We start from the raw sequence: 18,604 nt of genomic DNA on the forward strand, positions 1-18,604 counted from the left end.
ATGTGCCACCATACCCAGTTACTTCAATCATTATAAGTAACTGAATGGTATAACACATTTTATTTATCCATACATGAATTGGTAACCATTTGGGTTGTTTCTAATTTGGGGCTATTGTGAGTGCTATTGCTGGGAACATTTATGTGCAATTTGTGTGGGGGTACATTTTTGTTCTACTGGACATGTACCTAGCAAGCAGAATCCTTGGGTTATATGGTAATTCTCTTTAACTTCATGAGAAACGAAACTGTACTCCAAAGTGATCACACCATATTACATTCCCACCAGCAATGGAGAGGGTTCCAATTTCTCTACATCCTTGCCAACACTTGTTATTGTCTGCCTTTTTGATCATGGCCATCCTAGTAAGGGTGAAGCAATATCTCATTATGGTTTTCATTTACAATTCCAGACGGCTAATCACATTAAGCATATTTTTCATTTACCTTTCGGCCATGTATGTATGTTCCTTGGACAAATGTCTGTTCAAAACCCTTGTCTATATTTAAATTGAGTTTCTTGTCTTTTTATTGTTATTTCTTTATTTTACATATAAGTACACAGTTTGCTAATATTTTCTGTCACTCTATGAGTTGTCTTTTCACTTTTTTGTGATAGTTTCCTTTCCAGCATAGAAATTCTTAATTTTGTTAAAGCCCAATTTTTTAACATTTGTTGTGCTATTGATGTTTTTATCTGATAAACTATTACCTAATCCAAAGTCATGGAGAGTTCCTTTTAGATGTTTATATTTTAGCCCCTATAGATGTCTATAATTTATTTTTAATTAATTTTCTATATAGTGTGAAGTAGGTGCTCATCATTTTTTAAAAATATGTGAATAACTAATTGTCCCAGCACCAATTGTTAAAAAGACTATACTGTTCCCTTTAAACTGTCTTGGCCTCTTTCTTGAAAATTAATTGATCATGAACATAAGGATTTATTTCTGAACTGCTAATGCTGTTCCTTTGATCTAAATGACTGTCCTTATGCCAGCATTACACTGCCTTGATTTCTGTAGGTCTGTAAGTTTTAAATGTGGAGGCTGTGAGCCTTCGACTTTGTTCTTTCTTGAGTTTGCACTGGCTATTCTGGGTTTCTTGTGTTTCCATAGTATTTTAAGATCAGCTTGTCAATTTTTGCAAAGAAAAGCAGATGGGATTTTGACAGGCAGTGCGCTGATTCTGTAGATCAATTTGGAGAGTATTGCTATTCTTAATAATACTGTTTTCTAATGCAAGAACAAAGGGTACCTTTCCATTTGTTTGATCTTTAATTTCTTTCAACTGTATTTTCTAAGTTTTCAGTATAGGAGCCTTGCACTTCTGTTATAATTTTTTCCCAAGGATTTCATTATTTTTTTATTTTTTATTTTTTTAAAGAGAGAGTGAGAGAGGGGGACAGAAAGAGAGAATTTTAACATTTATTTATTTTTTCTTAGTTCTCGGCGGACACAACATCTTTGTTGGTATGTGGTGCTGCTGAGGATCGAACCCGGGCCGCACGCATGCTAGGCGGGCGCGCTACCGCTTGAGCCACATCCCCAGCCCAGGATTTCATTATTTTGACTCCATTATAAATGATTATTTTCTTAAGGAGGTCTCCAAGGCTCTGTTCATTTTTAAAATTATTTTTTTTCTCTCCTCTCCTCTGATGAATGAATCATCACCATTGACAGCTCTTAAAGTCAGTGCTGTTTGCTTTCCTGCCAGGTCAGATATGTTGTTGAACCCCATTAGTGAAAATTTTTTTGAGTTATCCTTTTCAACTCCAGAGTTTGTTTCCTTTTTAAATAACTGTATTTACTTATTAATATTCTCTATTTGATGAGTCATTGTTTCCATACTTTCCTTGAATTCTTTGTACATAATGTCCTTTAGTTCTTTGAACATACTTATGGTAGCTGATTAAAATGTTTTGTTTGCTTAGTCTGATATTTAGGCTTTCTCAAGGACGGTTTCTATTGACTACTCTTTTCTCTTGTGAATGGGCTACTCTTGGCTGTTTCTTTGGTTGCCTTGTAATTTTTTTGGTCAAAAATTGACCATTTTAAATGCTTCTCATCAAAATACCCACTGTTCAGGGTTTTTTTTTTTGTTGTTGTTGTTGTTGTTGCTGCTTGTTATTATAGTTTTTTTGTTCAGTGAGTTTTCTGCTCTGCTTCTGTAAAGTCTACATTCTTGATCACATGTAGCCACTGAAGTGTCTGATAATGTAGTTTAGCAGTCAGCTAATGATATGTCAGATTTCCTTAAATATTTTGAATGAATAAGTCCTTCAGCCTTTCTTTAAGGCCTCTGGGTTTGTGTTGGGGGAAGTCTTCAATGCCTTGGCACACAGTTCCCAGAGCTGCCTGTGCAGAGTTTCAATGCTAGCTGGAAGTAAGAGGTTAGACCCTTTCCAGTTCTTTCCTAAGTGGTACTTGTGGCTCTGATGTGCTTGACCTTTTAGATTCTCAGGAATCTTGGGGAGCTTATCAAACACAGTTTTTCTTATCTTCCCTAGTTTTTCCTTGTCAGCTTAGCTCAGTTTAACCCCAGCGGCTAATGCTGCCCCTGGAAGTTGTGAGCCACTGTTTTCCATAGAAACCTGGCTATAGGGCTGTTTGTACCTTGAGCTGAGTCAGGTTATTAAAGATGAGGCCTGAGAAGTGGCTTTCCTGTGAGTCATCAGACAGGCGCAGCAGGGACAGCTTAGTTAGGAACTGTGGGGTTTTGGGGAACTGCAGACCTGTTCTGTTGGCTCCAGTAGTGAGGCTGCTGGTTTCCACGGCCATTGTGGTTGTGAGGCTGTGTGTTTCCAAGGCAACCGAGGTGCTAGAAGGAGGGGAAGGGATCAGAGCAAGTGAAAACATGGCAAAGTTGGCCATTCTTGCCAAGATTCAGGCATTGTGGAACAACTGCTCCTTGGATTTCTGCAAACCTTTATTTGATTTTCAGAAATCTTGAAAAAGTTGATTCTGAGAATTTTTGGCAGTGTTTTTCTTGTATTTACAGGTGAGCCGATTTTAGAGTTCTTTAGTTTCTTTAGCCTACCATTTCAGAAATGCTTCCATTTATCACCTGGGAATCAACCCCTGGGGTGCTGTACCACTGAGCTATATTCCCAGACCTTTAAAAAAAAAAATGCTAAATGGCCGAAGCTGGCCTTGAACTTGTGATCCTCCTGCCTCAGCCTCCTATGTTGCTGAGATTACAGGTATGAGCCATTGTGCCCAACTAACTTTATTATGGACCCTTTCCAAGCCTGACAAAAGAACAGTTAATAATGTTATGATCCACCATGTGCCCTTATCCGGTTCCAATATGACCTATACTAGCCAATCTCTTTAGCTGTCTACTTGCTTTTTACTGTTTTCTTTAGGATATTTTAAAGAAAATCCCAAATGTTATATTTTATCCATGTTTTTATTATTTTTATTATGTTTTGAGATGGAGTTGCCCAGGCTGGTCTTAAACTCCTGGGCTCCAGTGATCACCTGTGTCAGCTTGTAGCTGAAGACCTACAGGTCCCACCACCTCGCCTGGTTTCCATGTTTTATTCATGATGTTCAGTATAAACAACATTCATGTGAATGATGAGGTTTCACTGAAACTTTAAAGGAGAATGTGGAACTAAATGCTAAGCCAGGGCTCAGGTGCTTGGGAACTGTTGTCCCTGTGCCACCACATGCCTTGGGACACCTCATTTCTTTCACCAGTTTTCCCAGCTTACTCTTTAGGTTGAATAGCTCACTGCAATATTCTTAGGCCTTCATATTGATAAGAATGTGTTATTTATTTACTTTCTCTTTTCTTCTTTTTGATCCTTAGTTCTTTTTGCTAATGATATATAATCTTAAATATAAATTTAGGTTATTCAAATACTTGTATTAATTTATTTTTAATCATCAGAACCTAAACTAAAATTTATTAATTAAAACATTTTTAAAATTAATTAAGTTAAAAAGTCTTATAAGTTCTCAGACCCTGTAAGATTGGCCTAGATAAACACATTCAAATAATTCCTAGTTGTTTATGGAAGTGTGTGCTGGTGGATATTAACTAGCACAACCTTTTACTAGGGCCATTTTGTGATATCTGTCAAAAATAAAAAGTTTTGACCTAGGTATTCTTCAAGGAATGTATCCTACAGATAGCATTGTGCAGTTCTAAAACTGGTAAAATATGCGAGTGTGTTCTTTGAAGAGCACTTCTGCAAATAACCTAATATGCCCTGAGTATCTCTTAAATGGAAAGATGTCTAAGATATATACCTTAATGAAAAAAGTGTGGTCATGAAGCAGTAAGGTACACTATTCATGGGAAAAGTTGTACCACGGTTTTTATATCAAGACCCAGTTTGTGTGTGAAAGTTAGATTGCATGCATCACTTTGGAATTGTGTTTGGTGACTGATAACAGACTAGAAATAAAGTAACTTATATTCAGTTTTTAATGCTGCTTGGGGTGGCAGGCTAGGGCTGGTGTCCCAGGAACCCAGGCTTCTGTCTTTCCTTTCTATCATCCTGAGTAATGATTTCCATCCTCAAGATATCCCCTGGGCTTTTATCAGTTATGAAGAATAAGGAGGGATAAAAGGCCAAGTAGTACCTCTTCCAGATGATAAGTCCTCTCCAACAGCCTTCCTAGAGATGCAGTATGGCCCTTCAAGTTGCATCTTAGTGACCAGTACTTAGTCATATGACCATGCCCAGCTGCACACAAAGTAGAGAACTGTGGTATTTTATTCTGGGTAGCAATCAGGGGAACTTCTTGTCCATGAGGAGAGGGACACTGGGTGTCGGGGATAAGCACAGCAGAGTCACTATGTAACCATGCCTGTGGGGAATGGCACAGATGGCTGGAAGGATGCATAAGAGCTGTAGGCTGGTGCCCCCTTGTATTCTGGCTCATGGTTTTAGAGTTTTCAGACCATGGTCATCTGCCTCCATTGCTTTTAGGCCTGTGGCAGGGCGGAAACATGGCAGGAGGGAGTGGAGGAGAAAAGCTGCTCACTTCATGACAGCTAGGGAGCAAATAGAGAGAGAGGGGCTGGAGGCAAGATATAGTCTCCCTTCAGCTAGATCCACTTCCTTTGGTTTCCACCACCTCCCAGGAGTCCATCACTAGATTAATCCACGGATGAGGTGAGAGCTCTCATGCCCACTCACTCCCCTAAAGGGAGTGGCTGCTTTAGGGACCAATCCTTCAACACAAGAGCATTTGGGGGAACATTCCAAATCTAACCATGATGTTTATTAAGAAAAGCATCAAGGCTTACAACTTATTGTCAGTAGTTTGTCATAGTGTAGTTGCTAATGTTTTTCTTAACTGTGAAATAATACAATAACTTTTTAAGAATGCTTTCGGGAGTGAGTCTGAATTGTCCTGGTTTAGGAATAATTCTCCCAGAAGGTAAGGGGCTGGATGCATTTTGAGGTTTTTTGTTGTTGTTGTTGTTGATTGTATTATGTTTGTGATTTTTGCATTTAAGAAGTAAAACTGGCTTTGAGATATACATTCTCAATTCTCAGACTTCCCAGAAGTCATTATTAAGAACTTTTAACTCATGTTGAGCCTGATTGTCACTGAGAAATTTTTTAAGCAGTAGAATTGGAAGTAGTGAAAATAAATACTAAGTATAATATGTATATTTCATTAGTATTTGCATGTTCATATATTCTTAAGGATTTATATATGTGTAGGATGATGTACAATAATCATCTGATATGACTAAATTTTATTAATTTAATGAGGGCTTTTAGCATTTATATATAACAATATTGTTATGAAGTCTTTTCTCACTCAGGTAATATGTTTTTACATTTTTTTCCCCTGGCGGGGGCCATGGACCTTAAGCCCAGGAGCACTTTACCACTAAGCTACATCTCCAGTCATTTCATTTATTTTTTAAGTTTTGAGGCAGGGTCTTCCTAAGTTGCTCAGACTGGCCTTGAACTTGAAATCCTCCTTCGTCAGCCTCTGGAGTCACTAGGATTACAGGCATGTGCCAACTGGCTATTGTTTTTATATTATTAATGGATTTATCATTTCATGTCACCTCATACACAATATAAGCTATGAACATGTTTTTCAGGGTGCTGTTTTTGAAATGCAGTTTCATGCTTCTCTACATCGTTTCTTTAAAACAATCTAGTGGTTGTTTGAAATATTTATACTGTCCCAGTGAATTATTATAAATAACTGTGTTTTTCAGCTTGATCCTCATGTAGTGTTTATGGGACACACACTAATGTAAGGTACTCAGTTGTTATATTACAGATAAGATGGTATGTTCCTGACTCTGTAGGAACTTAAAATTGTTAGTAAACAGCAGACTTGTCTAGAATAAATAAAGCCAAAGTCACCTCTCTGCCTGGGGAACCCAAATTCCAGTAAGTTTAATGGTCATTTTTGTGTGATTATGTCCACATAAGGGTGTGCCACCCTGTGTCTCTCCTGATTGATATACAGTATGTCCTTTAATTTTTGGACATACACTTTTTTTTTGAGCTGGGAAAACAACAACAACAACAACACATAGAGATTTTTATGGCTGTAATTATCCTTTTTTGAGGCATAGGCCCTTTTGAGAATCTGATGAAAGATGTGGACTCTACGTTGCAAAATAAAGGGAGTGTATATGCAAAAAATCATATATATGTGTGTATGTATATATGTGTGTGTATGTATATGTTGTGCATATGTATATATGTGTGTGTGTGTGTGTGTGTGTGTATATATATTTGTGTGTATGTATAATATATATAATTTATGGGGTTCCTGGACCGTTTAAAGCCATCTGATATGACTAAATTTTATTAATTTAATGAGGGCTTTTAGAAGTTATATATAACAATATTGTTATGAACAGGGAAGTTATGATCCAAGTAAACTACTCATTTTATGGATGGTAAACAGAGGGCTGGAGAGATTTTCTGTTTCCTCAGGTGGTAGAGCAGCCTCTTAATCTATTGCTTATTTACCAAGATTCTAGAAGTGAGTTGAAATCTCCGAAATACAGAGATTCATCATTCTCCTCTACCACAAAATATGTATATTCTCCCCAAAGGCCATACCTAATGAGAAGTATTGAGAGATTGGAAAATAGAGTCAATGAAGATTCCCTCAAGTCTTGGTGTAAATTAATCTTATGACTCAAGCATCCTCGTGTGCCAAAAATATGAGTAGGAAACTGTGCCCGGTGGGATGGATCTCACCCGGGCTGATTTGGAGGCTGCAGGCTGCTGGCACGGTGGCCTTATTTTACAACAGTCTCCATCTCCCTTGCTTGCTCCTCCTGAGTGTCGCAGCCCCATGGCCCACCCTAAGCCCACGCCATCTAATATCTGTGGAATATTTATTTCTAGTAGCTATCACAGTCCAGGTGTGCAGGATAAAGTAACCCATCCAGTGAGAGCATGCATTGCAAAAATAGGAATTTTCAGGTACGGTCTGTATTTTGTGTTGTTAGTGGAATCGGAGGGGTCTGACATGTTTCCCTTGTCACTTGTTTTGAGCAGCTGTCATCTGGCACAATTAACTTTTTCCTCCTCTTCCTTGGCAGCGTCTCCTGGGCAGTCAGCAGCAGTCTTCTGTCCAGCTCTGGGTCTCCTTTGGTCGGAAGCCCATGCGAGCAGCCCAGTTTGTCACAAGACACCCTATTAATGTGAGTGAGGTCTGCTGGAGGGTGGGAAGAAGGCTCACTGCCTCCCTATAAACGCCCTGGGTAGGATGTCCTGTGGATGTCCTGCTGGGTGGGTATTTTATGGAGGCTCTCTGAAGTCACTTTCCAGAGTGGTCTCTAGAGAGAGCCATTGTGCTTTGGGCATATTGGTCTCTTGTTTCCCACTTCACTGTTTGAAGTGGAACTGAACAGGAGCCTTAATTTGCTTGAAGTGGAGTAGGATTGGCAGAGGGGTTGGAGTCAGAGTCAATGGCCTTGTGTGCTAGTACTGAAGCAGGGGGAAGTTTGGGCACAGCCTTTATTTATTAAGTACCTGCTGTATTGCCTACAGATGGCTCCGTTCCCAAAGGGATAGATTTGGGTCCTATTTGGTCGAAATGGAGAGGTTGGAGAGACCAAGAATAGAGCAGATGAGTAAACCATATATTATAGTCGTAGTGCTCCACCATGCAGTATTATAACAGGGATTGATAGGAAAGCCCAGCACAGCGTGTCGGGGGCTGTTGGGCTAGTGACTGCAGGGAGGAGGTGGTGACATTGGGAGGCCTTGACATTAGCATTTCATTTTGAGAAAGGTTAGTGGTTCGGGGGTTACGTAATGGAGAACAGTCTCCTCAGCACCTTGCTAGTTTCTGTGGGCTCTGCCTTCCTTTGTCCCCTCAGGGAATAGAAAAGGAAATGAAATGCACATTAATCTACAATGTACCTTATACTGATGAAAGGTCTCTTGGGATAAAGAGGGAGACCTTATTACCTGAAAAGAGGTTTCTAGGTCACTTATGGAGTTCAGAGGCCCGCTCTTTCTCTGTGCTCCATTTATTTGCCAACAAGGGGCCTGCTCCAGCTGCAGACCAGCCTCAGGTTCTCCAGAGGAAAGTTGTTGGAGCTTGTTTGCCAAGATCGGGGAGCTTTCTCTGGGCTCTAGGCCCACATTCGTCACTGGGACTTTTGGAAGTCATTGCTTTCATGTGTACAGAAGGCCCACAGGGCGTAATCATTTTTCTGACTTGTGTATTTCTTGACTTTTGATTCCTAAGGAATATTACATCGCAGATGCCTCGGAGGACCAGGTGTTCGTGTGTGTCAGTCACAGTAACAACCGCACTAATTTATACATCTCGGAGGCAGAGGGGCTGAAATTCTCCCTGTCCTTGGAGAATGTGCTCTATTACAGCCCAGGAGGGGCCGGCAGTGACACCTTGGTGAGGTAAGGAGACCACAGCTGCTCCCCTGCCTTCTTCGACAAGTGCAGCTGCCAACTTCTCTCTAGTTGAGTACTTTTCAGTGTTAGCTGCTCGCACAGACTCACCTGGGGGCATTTCCAGAGACCCCGATGCCTGGCTCACATGCCCAGAGATTACCATTGATGGGGTCTGGGTGTGGTTTGGTTTAAAGATTTTTAAAAAGCCCCCCCCCCCCCTCCGGTGATTCTTATGTGCAGCCATGGCTGAAAGTTGCTGTTCTGTGTGACACTGAGGGGCACAGCTACTTTGTTCATTAACCATTCCCTTGGGCTCCCTTTATTCAGTTATCTGGTTTTGTGGTCTCTGAGCCAATGGGAAAGAGCACTTAGAAAATAGCATCAAGTCAGAGAGAGCTGGCATATGTGGCTGTGTGGCCTTGCCTCTAGGTGACTCAGGTTCATTGACATCATTACTCCCTTTCTTAAAGGTAATTGCAAGGTGGTGTTTTGTAGGAAAGGCACCAACGTCATTGATCCTCTGTCCATAAATCACATGTGTGGAAATGATTTGCAGTCCTATCTGGGTCTTCTCTGTCAACTACACTCACCAAGGAATCAGGGGACGGAGTAGACTTGGCAGGGATGTGTAGATTTTCTTCTTCTTCTTCTTCTTTTTTTTTTTTTTTTTGCCGTGCTGGGGATGGAACCCAGGGCTTGCTCTGCTAGGCAAATACTCTACCCCTGAATTATACCCCACCTTCAGTAGATTGTTAAGTTCCTTTCTGTGCTATAAATCCATTTGTCATGTGAAAACCTTTACAGTTGTGATAGGCTTGTTCTCTGTTCTTGGAAAAAGCCATCTGTGAAGCTCACTGACTGGTCTGGGGTGACATCCACCAGGCCAGAGGACATGACTGTGCTTCCCGCTCCCTCTCCTTGTGCTGGCCAGTCTTTTTTGTTACCAGTTTGTGCCATAGCATGCTGCGGCTGTGTACCAGATGGTGTTCTAGGTATGGCAGTGAAGTGTTGGGGATGATAGTAAAAAAATCAACCAGGTCCTTGTTCCACGGAGCTTATATTCTGTTTGCAGGGGACACAGGATATGAACAAATGTGTCATCTGTTTGGTAATGTGCTGGGAAGAAAAATAAAGCAAGATAAGGGGCAGGGAACGAGGAGGGCATTATTTTATACAGCCTGCTCTGGGATGATGAATTTGAGCAGGTGCCTGAGTTATGGAGGGAGGAAGTCAGCTAGGCAGACCCTAGGGGCAGGGGTGGGGGGAAGAGTCCTACAGGCAGGGGCCAGCAAGTGCAGTGACCCAGAGGTGAGGCTGCAGTGCTGTACCTTAAGAGATGGGGAAGGTCAGGATGCTTCCAACAGCTAAAGAAGGGGACAGAGAAATAAGGCACAGGATTCAGGGAGCAGGGGCTCAGATGGTGCAGGACTTCAAGGGCATAGAAAATACTATTTTTCTGATAGGTGGGATGATAGCATCAGATTTATCTTATTAATTTTTTTTTCTATTTAAAATATTTGAGAACTGTGTTCTATAAAGAAAAATGCAAAAGACAAATGAATGCATTATAAATAATTTTGAGCAAATACCTACATGCTTTGTTTTACAGAAATTATGCTTAGTGCTGTGTGGAAATTTGACTACTATGGGGACCAGGGCAGGAATAGGAAGACTGATTGTGAAAAGTTGTCCCAGTTCAGGCCAGTGGGGATTGATGTTGGCTGGTCCCAGGGCGGTCTCAGTGGAGAGTACAGAAATGGTTTGATTCTAAATATATTTTGAAAATAGATCCACAGATCTGCTGATGGATAGGAAGAGGTCTGGGAGAAGGAGTAGTAGCCAGGGGACCTCTGCTGCTTGGCCTGAACAGGGATAGGGCAATGATGACAAGGTGAGGCATGGAGGCCGGTGAGGAGCAGCTGTGGAAGAGATGTCCTGAGTTCCGCTTTGTACCTTGGTTGGAGGTGCTTATTAGATACCCTTCGTTGGTCTTTCTACCCAGTCTGCAGCAGTGCTTTTCCACTTCCTGTTTCTCTTTTGGAGCTACTGTTATCTTTCATTCATTCCATTTCTCCCCCTGATATAGACTTCTAGGTTATTATTTGTTATTTAATATGTTATAAGCCATTCCTGCCCTGAATCATCCTGACATTCAGATTGTCTTGGTTTGGTTGGTGGCGGTTTCCAGTTTCTTCTGCCTGGCTTCTGTGTATTTTTATTTTTTAAAATAAAATGAAATTCACGTAACATAAACCGAACCATTTTAAAGTGTGAACAATTCAGTGGCATTTAGTACATTTACAGTGTTGTACAACTGCCATCTCGAATTCTAAAACCTTTTCATTTCTTTAAATGAAAACCCTCATTAAGTACTTTCTCCCCTTCTTCCAGTCCCTGGCAACCATCATTTAAATTTCTGTCTCTGTAGATTTACCTTTTCTGAATATTTCATAACAGCGGAATCATACAACAACCTGAGAGCCTCTGTGGCTGGCTTCTTTCACTTAGCATAACGTTTCCAAGGTTCATTCACACGTAGCATATATTAGTACCTCGTTCATTTTCATGGGTGATTCATATTCTCTTTACATTTTTGTATAATTAAAAATCATAAAGCACTATCCCTTGGGCTTTTTTACCGACTCTTTAGTTTCTTCCCTACCTTCAGGAGCCTCAGACTGTGCATGAGATACATCACAGCTTGCCAATGGCTTCTTCATCCTCCTCATTGGTCCAGATATTCACGTGATATTTCATGGTAGGGCAGAGTTGAAGCCAGAAGCTGAAGAGATAGGCTCCCCAGGAAGCAGTGACCTCATTTCTGTGGCCGTAGGACTTCTTTACACATGCTGATGGCTCTTTGTTTGTGGCAAAGTTTCTTCTTACCCTGCCTGAGCCAGCAGTTAAGAAATTGATGATAGATTCATGTCAGGAGTCATGGACCAATATCCTGCTCTGCTTGCTTACTCTTCTCTTACTTTATCTCAGGGCCACAGGGGTTCAGATTTGCTTAGTCGAATGACTTTTTGTCAGCTGTACCTCAGTCTCTGCCAGGTGAAATGGAAAGGATGAATTGGCAGATGGCATGGGCAGGCTGGTTTAGAATAAACTTCCGCGGTTATTCAAAATGAACGAGAGGAACTGGTTCTAATTTCCTTCGAGAACTAAGGAAAGAACTCTTAATAGGGGATTACCCTGGCATTTGTAGGATGTGCTGTGTAGGAATTTCGTGGAAAGCCATAGCTAGATATAGGACTCTTTGGAGGAACTTATGTGCTGATCACATGTCAGGCCTGTTGGGGCGCCTTAAGGAGGCGCGCTGGCTCTCTTGGGTGGGAATGGCTACCAGTGTGTGCGTTTGGCACTGAGCATGGTGGAAGGGGACCTGGTGAGCTGCTTGACAAGTCTTGGCCCAGGTCACTCTGGAAGGAAGAGCAGAAGTGCTCTGGTGAGGACAGTGAGGATAAGATGGAAGACAATGGACTGTCAGAGAGAGTACTGGGCGTGAGGCAGCTTGTGCCAGGGAAGGTCAAGGGAGCCAATGCCAGGATGGGCTGCACTGACGCAGAGAGGTTGTGAGGCTCAGGACTTCCGCTTGGAAAAAAAAAAAGACTCCAGGATTATGACAGGGGGAAGAAGCAGGCTTATCTGACGAAAAAAACTCAGACCTCCCAGATGTGGGAATGAAGCCAGTAAATCTCAGAATGGTGGGTTCCATGATGATAGACTCAGAAGCAGGAGAGCTGAGGTAAATAGAGAGCAGGGGGACATAGGCCTTCAGCCACTTCCAAGGAAGTAGCCGGAAGGGGCTTAAGGAGTCCCGTGTCAGAGAATTTGGTCTCAACTCTGGCATTTTACTTAGGGTTGTGCTCCGTCTGCTGTTTCAAAGTGACTTTGTTGCAGTGCTTATTTCTGGTTTCCTACCTCAGAGGTTGGAGGGCACATCTCCCTGTCTGGGGTGACAGCGCAGTCTTCCAGTTGAGGAGATTTGCATGGCAGATGATGGGGAGAAAACACTTCTCTGTGTTATCATGTCGCCCAGTGGCTCAAGACCCCTGAAATAAAGTGCATGGTTTCAATTTTAAAAGCCAGTGGTGAGTCGTGGTTACCACTTCTCAGAGACCTCTTATATTTGCAATGTGTGTACTATTGCAAAACCCCTTTCCAGGAAAATCACAGTGTCCTAGCATAGCAATTGAAGGCCTGAGGGTCTTATTGTATGCTTCCGTGTTAACAAGTACTACCTCAGACTTTCTAGTACCTTCCTTGTTAATATGCTGTGATGTTTTGGGAAGTAGTTGACATGCTGCTGGGCTTCCTGACAGAAAAGCTTTGTGGTCATCTATCATCAGGGTACTGGACACCCTAATAAGTACCTGGACAGTGGCTATGTAACCCTTAGCTGTGTTTCTACAGATTGGGTTAAATGGTAAGCTGAGCATTGTAACTGGTGTCTTTTTCAAGTCTGACTTAATGTTTCCTATTTGTCAAGCCTCACTGGTGGATTTGGGTCAGTTTCAATAGTGAAGAAATAGATGTGCTTTTTACACCAACTTTAATGGTATCTTCATCACTGTAAAGCCTTGGTTAGGAATTGTTGATCAATCAGATAAGCATCTTGGCTCTTAAAGTTAAAAAAAAAATCACTGTTTAAAAAAGAGTAGACTATACAGCCATTAAAAAAAAAAATAGAGTATGGTACATGTTACTACATGAGTGAACCTCTAAACATTATGCTGGGTGAAAGTAACCAGGTATAAAGTATCATATATAACGTAATTCCATTTATATGAAATACCCAGACTTGGCAAATCCATGGAGACAGAAAGCAGATCAGTGGTTGCCAAGGCCTCGGAAGGAAAGGGGAAATGGACAGTGGCTGCCAATAATGAAAATGTCCTAGAACTAGGTGGCAATGGTGGGTATACAATGTGGTGAAGGTGTTTAATGCTGCTGATTTGTATATATTGAAATGTTTGGTTAAATCGTATGTTGTGTACAATAAACAAAATACCAAGCAAATATCTGTTCAGGTTCACCGTTGTTTATTTTCTCTTACTGCAGGTATTTTGCAAACGAGCCATTTGCTGACTTTCATCGCGTGGAAGGGTTACAAGGAGTGTACATTGCTACTCTGATTAATGGTTCTATGAACGAGGAGAACATGAGATCAGTCATCACCTTTGACAAAGGAGGAACCTGGGAATTTCTTCAGGCTCCAGCCTTCACAGAATATGGAGAGAAAATCAATTGTGAGGTATAGATGTTTTAATCTTGTTTGACTTTTTAATACAAGGATAGAGCTCTGATCTGTAGTTATTTCCTACATCTAATATTTATTGGAAACATGCAAGATCACGTAGTCTTCCATTGATACCCTGTGAAGCAAACTTTTATCTGTATTTCCATCTTTGCTGGTCCCAGACTCTGCACCATATGGTATGTCATAGTGAACTCACAAGGCGGGGGGTGGTGGATATTTAAATATAAGTGATTTTTTATTTTATAATAATAATAATTTTTTTTTTTTTTTTGGTGCTGAGGGTTCAACCTAGGGCCTTGCACCTGCTAAACTATACTCCCAGTCCAGTATTTTAAAGTTTTGAGGGAAAACATTGTGATTCTCAACATCTGTTAGACATATGAATTACTTGAGCAACTAGCTTGAGTTAGTTCACAGTTTCAGCATTAGGTTATGTTTTATTTCTTTTGGTGACATCATATCTTTGGGAATAAAAAAAATCAGGTGAGAAAGTCAGGGTAGAACAAGACACAAGGGTAGTTAATGCCCCAAATGATTCTAACATTTGAGCAGTTGTGCCATGTCCAATAGGTTAATAGGTAATCGTGGTTATTTAAAAATGAAATAGAAACATGGTGTGTTCTTCCAGTTTACATGTGCTGTTGTTTCATAAGTTTTTTGGACTTAACTATGTAAAAAACAAGTTGGAATTTCTTTTGCTATTAAAAAATTCCTGATCCGGGTGCGGTGGCACACACCTGTAATCCCAGCTGCTCTGGAGGCTGAGGCAGGAAGATCATGAGGTCAAAGACAGCCTCAGCAACTTAGCAAGGCACTAAGCAACTCAGTGAGACCCTGTCTCTAAGTAAAATACAAAATAGGGCTGGGGATGCGGCTCAGTGGTCGAGTGCCCCTGAGTTCAATCCCTGATACCCTGCCCTGCCTCCCCCCACCAAATTCCTGAAACACTAGTTGTCCTTCAAGATTCTTTGGGGACCTCTTGTGTAAAGTTATTATTTCTATGAAAGGAGTTTTAAAATTTCTCTCTGAGTATAATTCAGAGATTATTCAGTATTTCCTACCTGTAGGCCTGTCTGAAAACTTAAGAATGCCAAAATATATCATTTGGTTCCATTAAGTGTAGACTGTGCCCCTGGCTTTAAGTGACCCCCTAATACCTCTCTTCCCATTTCACCTAGATCCCTTAGAAAATGGAAATGGATCTTGGGTGTGGGCAGAAAGAACTCAGAAAAAATAAAAGTGCTCATTTTTGGAGAAACTATAACATTTTAATTCAATTCAGTTGGATTTTCTGATTTTGTTAGTCCTTGGTGAACTATGTTGAGTCTTCTCTAGTCTGTCTGTGACCCTTGAGAAAATGCTTTTGGAGACTCTGGCCTTAGAATGTACTTCTTGATTTTTCTTCCCTTTTTGGCAACAGGTTTTCATTTATTACATCAAATCTAATTTTAGCAAGAGGCAAGCTATAAACGGATATACACACATTACTAGGAACTGAACCTACTCAGTAGTGTCTTACAACCTTAGTAGCTCGGCACAGTGCTGCTGTGGATGGGGCTGGGATAATTTTGAGCATGCCATGCATGCCAGAGTGTCAGAACTTGGTGTTTTAAAAATTCATCTTTTTAATTCCTTGACTGATCAATTTATGAACTATAGGACAATTAATCATCTTTTAGTTTCTACTTCTGAGTTTAAGTGAGGTATTAGATTTCTGTCACTGTGACAGAATGCCTGAGAAAATCAGTGTACAAAGCAGAAAGATTTATTTTGGCTCATGGTTTCAGCTCATGATCACTTGGTACCTACTCTTTGTCTTGTGCTGAGGCTGAACATCATGGTGGGAGCATGTGGTGGAATAAGCTGCTGATATTATGGGGACCAGGAAACAAGGAACAAAAATGAGAGAGAGCAAGAGGCTAGAGTCCCCAAATGCCTTTCAATGGCACACCTCCAGTGTGTAACTTTCTTCCACTAGGTTCTACCTCCCAAAGGTTGTACCTCCTTTCTAGTAGCAACACAGGCTTGTGCCCAAGCTTCTAGCACATGGTCTTTGGTGGACATTTTAGATCCAAAGCATAACAGGTGGTGAAAAGAACATACAGGAATGGTTAAAGTCTGATTGTCCAAAGATACAGAAACACGTTCAAGAGTAGACTTCATTGTAGGCAAAACAATGTAAGCCCAAAAAGGTGGAGAGAGTAAATATATCTTTGAGACCCAACCTAATTTGGTCCAGTTTCCATTGGCCAAACTGGGAAGCTAGTAAGATGGATATTTGTTCTCTCTTTTTGTGACAAAAGTAAATGGATCCAGCAAACCTTGCCACACTTATTATTTGTGCCGTAAACACCTGCAGAGTTCTCCTGTTCAGAACACTGGACACATTTCAGTAACTCTGAGTATCCACTTTCTGGCCAGGAGAATGAGGCACGGCCATATAGCAGAAGCCTTATCCTGGTGGTTTACAAAAGAACTATGAAAATGTGGGCACGAGCGATGGAGGCCAGCTTAAATCACTTGAAGCCTTGCCCTGTACAGCCACATCTTTGTAAAATGTAGAACACCCTTTACCAATGTAATGTGCATCTTTGACGTTCAGATATCGTATTTTGTACTTCTGGGAGCTTATCTGTGGGACTTGATGACTTGTGATTCTTGTTTTTTCTTCTGACAGAATTACTGGAATCATATTTGAAACTCCTCTCCCCTGACTTAGAAAATAAATACCACAACATCATTTCACTTCTCTTTAACTCTGAGTCACTTGAGAGGATCTCTGGGTGATACAGGGAGATGGGTATCTTTCCTGTCGACCTCAGTTAACGTTGATTTATAAATGTTATTCCCTGAGAGTCTTACGGAGTTCTTAAATTATTTTTTTCAACCAGGAACATTTATGTGGATGCAGATGACCCGCTCTGTCTGGGTGGCGGTGTGTGTGAGAACATAGCTGGGCTGTGAGTTTGGTTTCCTCAGGGCCAGGCCTCCTGGTTCTGTGTCAAGCCCTGAGGTCCCCACCCAGGCCTCTGGGTTTGCAGGAGATCTAGGCAACATGTTACACACTGACACCACCTGCAACTTTATTTTGCAGCTTTCTCAGGGCTGTTCCCTCCACCTGGCCCAACGCCTCAGTCAGCTGCTCAGCCTCCAGCTCCGGAGAATGCCCATCTTGTCCAAGGAATCAGCCCCTGGCCTCATCATTGCCACGGGTAATGTTTTGTCTGTCTTGCCTGTTCTCACAGGGGCCTCTTTCGGCTGGTTATGTGCAGCCCCATACAGAGTGGTCACCCACATCTCCAGCAGTGCCCACTCTGGGTAGTTTTAAGACATTCTTAGTTGCTAGATATTTCTTTGAAATTCCTATTGGGCAAGGTGATTCTCTGATATATCCTTGAAATGAAAAATAACTCTTCCTCTTACTTTTTAGGCTCAGTGGGAAAGAATTTGGCCAGCAAGACCAACGTGTACATCTCTAGCAGTGCCGGGGCCCGGTGGCGAGAGGTCAGTGCCCACCCTGCCTGGTTGATGTGTGTGTGTGAGGATGTGGATTGCACCTTGGTGTTTCAGGGACAAGCATGGTTCCCAGTGGTCACCTGAGATGCCCAATACAACTGTAAAGTAAAGAGAGGGACCCAAAGCCACACATGAGAACCGGCTGCCCTGATTTTTATTCACCCCTTGTTATGTGGACTCGCAATTTCCCCAGATGTTACTTTAAGTGAAAAAGGAAGCTTTCACTTTTTTTGTGAAAAACAACTGTGAATTTGACCAAAATTTCCAAGATTATCCAATCCATGAGGGCAAAGACAGTGTCTGCTGTGCTCACTTCTTGACCACCAGGCCGTAACCACGCCTGGCATGAGCGAGTGCTCAGTCAATATTTGCTGAGGGTATCAGCAAATGACAGGGTAGCTGTGATGGTGGTATTTTTCTGTGTAATATTGGAGCGGAAGTCTTACCTGTGGGCATTTCCATCTCATTCTGTGCTGCGGAAGGAGACCATTTCTGTGTTAAGGTGCCCTAACTTGCTTGTATCTTCAGCACTTATTATTGCCAGCTCTGAAGGTGCAGCTGGTTCTCCAGCCCCAAGATGCCAATTCAACTTCAGCCTTGGGGGTTAGGGAATTCTCAAACCTGGAAAAAGGTATTTCTCATCTGCCTCCCAAGACTTTAAGGCCAAAGGAAATGCTTCTGGTCTTATTCTGAAGGGATTGCTTTCAGTGGTGACCCTGAGGATGCCAGGAACCATCAGGGTAAAACTCAGCCCCTCAATAGGCAGGAGTTGCTTGAGCACCATGTCAGGACACTTTTATATTTAAATCTGTAATGTATTAAACAATAACTATGCCCTACATTTTTTTTGGCTCTGTAGTTTATAGAGACTGTTACACACCTTATCTTATGTGTGTCCAGTCTTGCCACCCTTCCAAATGAGAGATATAGGGCCCAGACACTGTGTGTGTGTGT

At 41.6% G+C, this 18,604-nt stretch overlaps 1 protein-coding gene across 1 annotated transcript in view; it reads left to right on the forward strand.

The window, feature by feature from the left end:
• The window catches only part of Sorl1 (sortilin related receptor 1), a 163,196-nt gene that overhangs the window by 44,808 nt on the left and 99,784 nt on the right, over nt 1-18,604 (forward strand). Inside the window, exons 7-11 of the mRNA XM_078047182.1 lie at nt 7,551-7,652; nt 8,708-8,877; nt 13,936-14,128; nt 17,229-17,346; nt 17,565-17,638. Of these exons, the coding sequence (XP_077903308.1) occupies nt 7,551-7,652; nt 8,708-8,877; nt 13,936-14,128; nt 17,229-17,346; nt 17,565-17,638 (657 nt within the window). The remainder of the gene's footprint in view (nt 1-7,550; nt 7,653-8,707; nt 8,878-13,935; nt 14,129-17,228; nt 17,347-17,564; nt 17,639-18,604) is intronic.

This window comes from Ictidomys tridecemlineatus, chromosome 4 (genome assembly GCF_052094955.1).
Source record: "Ictidomys tridecemlineatus isolate mIctTri1 chromosome 4, mIctTri1.hap1, whole genome shotgun sequence".
NCBI lineage: Eukaryota > Metazoa > Chordata > Mammalia > Rodentia > Sciuridae > Ictidomys > Ictidomys tridecemlineatus.